This window comes from Uranotaenia lowii, chromosome 1 (assembly GCF_029784155.1).
Source record: "Uranotaenia lowii strain MFRU-FL chromosome 1, ASM2978415v1, whole genome shotgun sequence".
Classification (NCBI taxonomy): Eukaryota; Metazoa; Arthropoda; class Insecta; order Diptera; family Culicidae; genus Uranotaenia; species Uranotaenia lowii.
This window is the reverse complement of record NC_073691.1, coordinates 6,762,737-6,772,446: the sequence shown is the minus strand read 5'-3', so window position 1 is coordinate 6,772,446 and position 9,710 is coordinate 6,762,737. Positions and strand designations below refer to the sequence as shown.

At 44.4% G+C, this 9,710-nt stretch overlaps 2 protein-coding genes across 2 annotated transcripts in view; both read right to left on the bottom strand.

Annotated features, from left to right (window-relative positions):
* Positions 1-694: 694 nt before the first annotated feature.
* LOC129746787 (uncharacterized) lies at positions 695-5,980 on the bottom strand. The gene has a single exon (XM_055740669.1). The coding sequence runs from the start codon at positions 5,978-5,980 to the stop codon at positions 695-697; it is 5,286 nt and encodes a 1,761-aa protein (XP_055596644.1).
* Positions 5,981-7,379: 1,399 nt separating this feature from the next.
* Positions 7,380-9,710, bottom strand: part of LOC129746776 (putative uncharacterized protein DDB_G0289263) — a 28,283-nt gene continuing 25,952 nt past the window's right edge. Inside the window, exon 4 of the mRNA XM_055740659.1 lies at positions 7,380-7,472. Coding sequence (XP_055596634.1) covers positions 7,380-7,472 — 93 coding nt within the window. The remainder of the gene's footprint in view (positions 7,473-9,710) is intronic.

Here is a 9,710-nt window from a genome sequence, read left to right as displayed (position 1 = left end):
GATTCCTGTTAACTCTTTACTCTGAGCTGCCTTAGCTTGAAATTCTAATGGTGATATGCAGTGAATGATGGTTGTTGGGGTGAGGTCCAAACCCTGCTTGGACCTCGCAGTGGACTGTATGGGGGGAATATGTTCCGGTGGGGGCAAACCTTGGGCTCCTGGTTGGGTTGAGTCTTCCGTGGGGGGTGTTGGGTTGTCCCTTGTGATGATAGCAATCTCTCCGGTGACGGTAAGTAAAAACTCCTCGTTGAAGTAAGGCACACAATTTATTTACAAAAACTACACATTTATTTTGGCTTAAAAAACACACTACTTTGAAACGAATTTATTAACTACGAAACTACATTAAACATATATTTAGGCAAATTATTCAAGTTTCAACGGGGTCTCATATGACCTGTGCCAAATCGCTCTTAAGACTACTCGATATAATATTAATTAAAAATGGTGAACCTTCAAGCGGGTTTTTCTTCATTTTTATGTTTCTCTTCTCGAACTAAGGTTTGAAGATCAGCTGTTGCACTCATCATTAAACGCTTCCTCAAGACCTTCTGCTTCGTGGGTTTTCGACCATTGACCTTCGCAGCATCGTGTCTAGGGTCCATAGCTAGTCTACCAACATCCCGGCCCATCCTGAAATCGCTCGTATTTCTGAAATGAAAGAAAGAAACCTCGCGAACACAACGGGTGGGTGCTACTGATCTTCCTCCGAGAAACTAGGCAGCTTGTAATCTGGTTGAGACGACGCTGGTAAAACACAAAGCTTTTCGACTGGACGCGTGGATAGTCCTGTTGCAGTCTTCAAAGTAACGACCCTTACGACTCCATCAGGTCCTGGAAAAACTCGATCTACTCGTCCCATCTTCCAACGACTTGGTGGTAAGTTATCATCCTTGATGACAACTAGCTGACCGATCTTGATTTCAATTGGTGTCTTCCATCTTTTGAATCGCCCTTGAAGTTGCGTCAGGTATTCAACTCTCCAACGATCCCAAAAGTGTTGGATTCTTTTCAGCAACGTTTGATTGTTGTTCAACCTGTTCAAGGGTACATCGCGAACATCTCTCTCCGGTATTTGTTGTAGGGGTTCCCCAATAAGAAAATGTCCCGGTGTTAGAGGCTCAAGATTGTCAGGATCATCCGTTAACGCTGTAATTGGTCTGGAGTTGAGGCAGTTTTCTACTTGCACCAGAAGCGTAGTCATGTCCTCAAATGAAACCGCGTTCTCTCCTAGAACCTTCAAAAGATGTTTTTTGGCTGATCTGACTGCTGCTTCCCAGAGTCCTCCGAAGTGAGGTGCTCCTGGGGGTATAAAGTGCCATTGGATATTGTTGTTCGCACACTCCTTCGAAACTGCTTCCTTGTGGTGATCGTTGCGCAGCAGTTTGAGGATCTCTCGCAGATAATTTCGGGCTCCGACAAAGTTTGTCCCATTGTCTGAATAGATGTCTGAACAGTATCCTCTTCTACCGGTGAATCGTCGTAAAGCTTGGAGAAAACGTTCTGTGGATAAATCGGACACGAGTTCTAGATGTACAGCCTTCGTACACAGACAAATGAAGACTGACACGTATGCCTTAACCGCTGGTTTTCTTGGAGCTGGCCGAATGTGTACTGGACCAAAATAGTCGACGCCTGTCCTTAGAAATGCCCGAGCTACGGTGACACGTGCTTGAGGTAGTTCTCCCATAAACTGCTCAATAGGGCTGGGTTTCGCTCGAAAGCATTTCATGCAACTATGCACAACCTGTCGTGGAACATTTCTGCCACCAAGTGGCCAATACTTCAGTCTCACTGTGCTTAGCAGTAGTTGAGAACCAGCATGAAGTAGCTTGATGTGATAGTACTCGAATAACATCTTAGTAAACGGATGTTTAGCTGGTAGCACAATTGGGTGCTTCGTATTTTCCGATTCCATGGATCTTCCTAATCTGCCTCCCACGCGAATTAGTCCTTCTGATGATATTCGTGGGGTAAACCATCTAAGTGGTGAACTTCGATGTACGTTTTCGTTTTTCATTAACGCCTTCCACTCAGCAGGAAACGATTCTTGCTGGATGCAGCGGATGATAGAAAATTCTGCTTGTTCCAATTCTTCGACGGTTAGTAAATTTTTGCAGTTCTCTTCAGATTTCTTGAGAATACGCATGAGCCGCATCCAATAAGCGGTACTGCGTATTAGTTTGGTATATGACGAAAACCTTCGAACATAGTCTTCACTGAAGTCTGATACTCGACTGGTGGTTGGATGTGCGGTACGACGAATTTCCTCTTCTGCTATTTGAGACTCCAAGGTGCCTGGCTGCTCCGGATAATGATTTTGCCCTAACCATTCAGGGCCCTTCCACCAAAGACTGCATCCCTCTATCTGATTTGGGTCCATACCTCGTGAGATAAGGTCTGCTGGATTTTGCAAGCCAGGAACATGTCTCCAAGTACAGTTTTCCGTAATCGTTTGTATTTTCGCAACACGGTTAGCTACGAAAGTGGACCACGTCGCAGGAATTGCCTTCAACCATTGAAGAACACACGTAGAATCTGTCCAGAAATGCATGTCGATCTCCAATTTCAAAGCTTCGCGTACCTTAACAGATAATTCCGCCGACAAAAACGCTCCACACAGCTCTAGCCTCGGAATGGATTGGGATTTTAACGGTGCTACCTTTGATTTTGCTGCTAGCAAACATACGACAGACCTTCCATGTTTGTCGATACTCTTGACGTAAGCGCACGCTCCATACGCACGCTCGGACGCATCCGAGAAGAAATGCAGCTCCATATTGACCGCCTCTGGTAAAACTGCACATCGCTGGATTTTCAGGTTATTCAGTATTGATAACTGTCCATGGAAACTTCGCCATTCTTCCTCTACTTCAATCGGAACTGGATGATCCCAACCGAGGGTTTTCCCGTCTTCCTGCAGCCGCCATAAACGCTGCATGAAGATTTTTGCACTCGTTGTAACTGCTCCTACGAGACCGAGGGGGTCGAATAGCATAGCGATAGCTGATAGGATTTTCCGTTTAGACAACCTTTCCTTTGCCGCAATTTGTTCAATGGTGAAGTTGAAGCGAAAATAGTCCTTATGTGGCTGCCAGACCAGTCCTAATGTTTTCACCGATGGATCAGGATCCAAATTGATCTCATTGGTTTGCGGGAGAGCAAGATCCTCGATTTTCACCTCTCTTAAAGCTGCTGCTGAGTTGGATGCGAACTTCCTAAGACGGAAACCACCACTGTCTGCCAATTTGATAAGATCTGCGCACAATTTTATTGCATCACTCTCGGTATCGGTGCCTGTGATAACATCGTCCATGTAGACGTCATCTACCAATGCCTTAGATGCGTTTGGGAATCGATTGTACTCATCGCTCGCCAGCTGTTTCAACGTTCTGGTCGCTAGAAATGGCGCAGGTTTCGTGCCATACGTCACGGTTGCCAACTCGTAGGTTTCAACCTCCTTCTTCGTATCCGTTCTCCAAAGGATGCTTTGCAGGGGCATATCAGCTTCGCATATACCAATCTTTCGAAACATCTTCTCTATGTCCGCTATAATCATGACTCGTTTCATCCGACAACGCATGATGAGAGCTCGAAGCTCGTCCTGGATTACGGGTCCAACCAATAAGGCGTCGTTCAAGGATATACCGCTACTGCTTTTGGATGATGCATCAAACACAACGCGCACCTTGGTTGTTGTGCTTGCCTGCTTTATGACCGGGTGATGAGGAAGATAAACACGTTTCTCGGGACCCACATTCGCCCTACGCATGTGCCCGAGCTCCAGGTATTCTGCCATAAAACCGTGGTAGTGTTGACGTAGCTCTGGTTCCTTTTCCAGTCTACGTTCCAGGGACTGAAGTCGACGGAAAGCCATCTCCCGCGACTCGCCAATGGTTGCCAATATCTTTTCGTCCTTCGGTAGTGCAACGGTGTATCGCCCAGTAGAACTTCTGTACTTGGTTAGAGCAAACTGCGCCTCGCAGCGTTGCTCTTCCGGGGAATAATTGTTCGGAGACCCTATCTCCTCACAAGACCAAAAACGAGTAAGAAGTTCATCCAGATCCACCTTGGAGGCCGTATTACAGATGATGCGCGACGAAGAAGCTTGACTTTCTACCGAACCTGTCACCAACCAGCCAAACACTGACTCAATCAGCATGGGTAAACCTTCGCCCAACGGAATCTTGGTCTGACTCGGGAAAAATGAAAAGAAGTGCTGTATTCCTAGCACCACATCCAATGATGTTGATTTGAAAAACGCTGGATCTGCTAGTTCCACGCCCTGCGGGAATTTCCACGCAGAAACCGTCACGTTTGTTGTCGGTAGATCCGCGGTAACCTTGGGTAATATTAAGAAATCCATCGGCCGAGAAAAGTCCGATGTTCTTGACCGTACGACCGCTGACACCTGATGCTTGACCGTGGTATTTGATTGACCGATTCCAAGAACAGAAATGTTCGACCGTTTTCGAGACACCTTCATAAGTTGACAGAGCCCTTCTGTCATGAAGTTGCATTCGGAGCCTGAGTCCAATAAAGCCCTTGCCTGGAACACCTTGCCTGCATCGTCTTCCACTAAGACGACAGCTGTAGCTAACAGAACGGTTGAGGAATGATTCCTTGCCATGTTCGATGAAACGGATCCTAAGTTGACGGCTGAGGTGGTTGCTGAAGCGGATTGATTACTGTTGGCAGCAGATGCCAAAGGTTGCGATGGACGTGTATAGTTGTTTCCTGCACTGTCGACGCGAAAGCAGACTAGCGTATGGTGTTTTCCTTTGCATTTGCGACAAACCTGGTTCGATCTGCAGTCCGAAGCTTGATGACCACGCCGAAAACAGTTTCTGCAGAGAGAATTTTGTCGCAGCAGCTTGTCTCGAGCGGAAGCACTCAACTTCAGGAACGTAGGGCAGGTGTACAACAAATGGGATTCCGGACAAGCAATGCAACTTCCGGCCATCATCTGTGCTGCGCTGTGACTTGTTCTGGTTACGTTGGGTTTCTTCGGCCATTGAAAACCTTCCTGCTTGTTATCGTGAGCCTTAGGTGGAAGCGATGCCAAGATTTTCACGCGGGTTTGGAGAAATTGGGTTAAATCTACCACCTTGTCCTGGTCCTGATGAGCACTGTGCTCTTCCCATGCACGACGTGTAATTGGATCCAGTCTGGAGCACAACATTTCCAGCAACAACAGGTCCTTATATTCTTCCGGTTTTACCAATTGGTCCAGGGTTTTCACGACGCGTTCGAAACCTTCCAGTAGTGCCTGAATATCGACGGCCGACTCCTTAGCCACCTTGGGTAGTTTGAATAGGTTTCCAACCTGCCTGCGCTTCAACACCTTGCTGTCGTTGTACCTGGCCATTAGGATGTCCCAGGCTACTGGATAGTTCGCCCTCGTAAGTGCCAACGGATCGATGAGAGCCCGCGCTTCGCCGGTGAGACAGCCCTTCAGGTAGTGGAACTTTTCAACCTCCGGTAAGTCCGTCTTGGTATGGATCAGGGATAAGTACAGGTCTCGGAAGCTCAGCCACTGGTCGATGTCACCGTCGAACGTTTGCAACTTGATTTGCGGTAGCCTGACATGCTCGATGGTTGGTTGAATTGACGAGTCCATCATACGGGTGGAATGTAGAACACTGACACCTCCTTCCAGTTCCTTGATGCGTTCCAACATAGATGCCTTGGCGTTGTAGTACTTCGTGGTGAAATCCTGCCGTATATTGGAACATGTTGCTTCTTTCGACGAGTACTCTTCGTGCATCTCAACCTCGATCAGCGCGTCGTTGATCCGATCCCATAAATCGTCCAGTTTCTCCAGCCTAACCTGGATTTGTTGAGCTGAAGTAACTTCCCCCAGAGTGCTTGCAAAAATGGTTATTGATTTAAACATCTCCATCAACGCCTTCACCTTTGTTTGTAGATTGCGCAGCGGTGGATTTTTCGATGACAAACTGGAAGCGGATGTCGTAGCCATGGTTGTAGTTCACTCACACAAAATTCACAGGAGAAAATGCACGGTGTTAGGATTCAATTCTGACTCTAGCTTCGGCAAGGAACATACACTGTAGAGCTTAACTTACTTTAAAAAACTTAGTTCTGCACTCCTCTACAGGTAGGCTCTTTCCAATCCTAAACTTGAATGGCAGTGCGCGATGTGAATTTTGCGCCTGGAGTAACGCTTCCAAAAAGCCTTCGTTTACGCGTGAAGATTGATGCTTAATCTCGGTATCGATCAGACAAGTGGTGTTGTAACAAATAATAATGTTGTAGTTCCAAATTCTTAAAGCTTCGACTAGAACATATACTCTGTAGAGCTTAACTTACTTTCAAGAAAATTCAGTTGCGCCCCTCTACAGGTATAGGTATCCAAAATCCGGAAAATGAAGCTCAAAATGCGTGGGAGTACAGCTAACCGAAAAAACTATTGCGCAGCATAAAATCCAAATAGCAGAAAATCCAAAAATTCTGCTGAACGGTGTACTTGCGGATCCAATGCAGTACAAATAAATAGGCAAATGCACAATTATGTACATTCAAACATCCAACTCGTTCGAATAGGGATATGTTGCACCATACAGTTGTGTTTGTGAGGTAAGATTGGCAGGGATCAGTATTTGCTAAGTCCAGCAACGGCCGGTCATATACTAAAACGGTAGTCCGAAAAGTTTCACTAACCTGACCAAAAAAGGTGTGGTGCTCCGGGAAAACGTCTTGTCAGGTTAGTTGCGCGCGGTTCAATCGGTGGCAACCAGTCGTATGTTGCCAGGTGCTTCGGAGATGCTTCAAAAGCGGTGATAATCAGCTGATGACCATGGAAGCTGATGACCTTGGCCTTGGGTAAGTGTTGCAAATGGTTGCCGGCAGATTTACGATCGATGCAATTCAATCGTTCCTATAAGGCCACCGGGGGGAACTATTGATAACCAGTGAAGAAATCGGTGCAAAGGTGATGAAAATCCAATAATCACCACTCTGGTTGATGGTAATTTATTGGCCAAAGTGTTGTTTTCCGTGCTCTGGATTGATGACGTCACCAAAAAACGCCAGCTGAATGCCTTCCGAAAAGATCGATGACGTCACCGATGGCTTCGGTGGTTGTGATTTGTGACCAATTCCAATCAAAAGTAGTGGTGGTGATGACGGTGGAGATCTAGCCGATCTAGCGCGATCGTTTTGGTGTAGTTTCGTTGCTCGTAGTGTGCGTTCAGTTGGTTGGGGTTGGCGTAGCAATACAGCTCAGGATCGGGTTGTTTACGAATAGAAGATGGAAAGAAACGATGCAGTATTCATCGAGTGGTCCAAGCATCAACTGAACATAGACCTATTAGTGTATATTTACCTGGACAAACAGGATAATCCGCGAAGAAATAGCTCTATGTCTTCAGTTGCTGCTGTGATGACGATTCTTTTGAAGATCCGAAATGTATTCGACCGTTGATTGGCGGTTTAGTGTTGATCCACATCCACTAAACGGTTCGGGGTTTTTAGAAGTGCCGTGCTAAACGCAACAATTAATCATTAATTGGCGATAGCTAAGGTTCTTCTGGAGTGTCTAATGGTGAGCACGATGAAGTTCCTACTAATCTGTGAGCTGCGGGTAGTGAGCGACGGTGTTTTTGATGAGTTTTGCGGTTGTGCGATGAATATGGTGTGTGTTTTTTTTTTTCCAATGGCGGTGTGCTGCAGAGATTGCTTAAGCGGTGCTGATAATCCGGCTCGAAGGACCAAAATGTTGGGGTGAGGTCCAAACCCTGCTTGGACCTCGCAGTGGACTGTATGGGGGGAATATGTTCCGGTGGGGGCAAACCTTGGGCTCCTGGTTGGGTTGAGTCTTCCGTGGGGGGTGTTGGGTTGTCCCTTGTGATGATAGCAATCTCTCCGGTGACGGTAAGTAAAAACTCCTCGTTGAAGTAAGGCACACAATTTATTTACAAAAACTACACATTTATTTTGGCTTAAAAAACACACTACTTTGAAACGAATTTATTAACTACGAAACTACATTAAACATATATTTAGGCAAATTATTCAAGTTTCAACGGGGTCTCATATGACCTGTGCCAAATCGCTCTTAAGACTACTCGATATAATATTAATTAAAAATGGTGAACCTTCAAGCGGGTTTTTCTTCATTTTTATGTTTCTCTTCTCGAACTAAGGTTTGAAGATCAGCTGTTGCACTCATCATTAAACGCTTCCTCAAGACCTTCTGCTTCGTGGGTTTTCGACCATTGACCTTCGCAGCATCGTGTCTAGGGTCCATAGCTAGTCTACCAACAATGGTTGTTTTTGTGAAATTGTCCACTTTGAATAATTTTTCAAATAATATATTTTCACTCCCGCAAGCATCGCAAAAACTGTGTTAAGTATTAAAGGAAGAGCATATTGGGAAAAGCGGGAAAAACTAGATTCGATTTTCTGTCTATGAAATCGTTCTTGTGTTAAATAGTTTCCAAAAGTGTGGATTTGATTCGGTGCGTTTTATATCCAATTCGATGGAACATTTTATTTTGTGAATAACTTATTAACTATACAAGTCTATTTTGGATTATGTTTTCTGTTTCCTGATTCTTGACCTTTAAAATAGTTCTAAATTTTTTATTTAGTCGAAGCTATGCCGATTGTCTTCTTTCGGCCGATTGTCTTCTTTCGGCACAAAAACAAAATATTTGACATTTTATCACTCCACCATAGTTTTCGCATAATGGCATGATTTCAGATCCAACCAAAACCGAGTATCAAATTTGTAGAACCTATGAAGGTTCTGAAAATGGAAAATAGTCGCATTTGAGGGCAGTTTTCTTTTTCAATTAAGCCATTCACCATGTCAATACTTTTGAAACACTGACTGATTTGCAGCTTCCTCAGATCGTTAGCCTCCTCATGTACTAGTCATCAAAATTCTCAATTTTTCTCTTTGTTATCTCCGAAACATCCACGCACCACTCGTAAACGAAAAGCTTATGGCTGGAAATCTGCCAGGTGCGCGCTAAAAAATTCATTTTGCTGTCCATTACGATATTTTTCAAAATATTTCCTCACTGGCATGGCGGTTCCAATATTTTGCGAACAATTTGACCACCGTATTTTGTTTATTTCACCGGTGAGCAGCTTTTTTACCTTGTAGAAATGAAGTCAGGCCTGTTTATCAGTCAGCTAGACAGACCAGTCAGAAAAATTCATCCTTTTAATTACTTATCCTATTGAAGTTTTCGGATTGCGCTTGTTAAAACGTCTCTCATTCCTTATCTTATAAAACATCTTTACTTTTAAGAAAATTTGAGCTTTAAAACTCCTTAAACCAATTACCATATGAACTTTAATCGAGTAGTGGATTGCCACCTGTTTTTGGTTCTCCCACTGACATTTTTCTGGATTTTTTTCGATTCTGCCCAAAAAATTTTGTCAATGTCAATTTTTTTCGAATACTTTCCTTATAAGTATGTATGCTCAATCAATTGCCCGTTGTGTACCTGATTGACTCATTCCTCCAAAAGATACTGACATATACTCATGAAATATTCATTACCTTGCAGTTTACTCTAAGCCATGTTGTTTGCGGCATTGAAAATTTGTCAAATCTTCTAAATAGCGTGTATGAATTAATACTTTGGCCAAACTGCGGTGAACTCCGTGCCTCTATGCTTTTATGAAATTAATTTGCGGCTTTATCGGTGAAGGTTAAAGAGTTGAAATGAAAGACG

Coding starts and splice junctions, on each gene's coding strand:
- LOC129746787 (XM_055740669.1), bottom strand. CDS start 5,980: ATGGCTACGACATCCGCTTCCAGTTTGTCATCGAAAAATCCACCGCTG.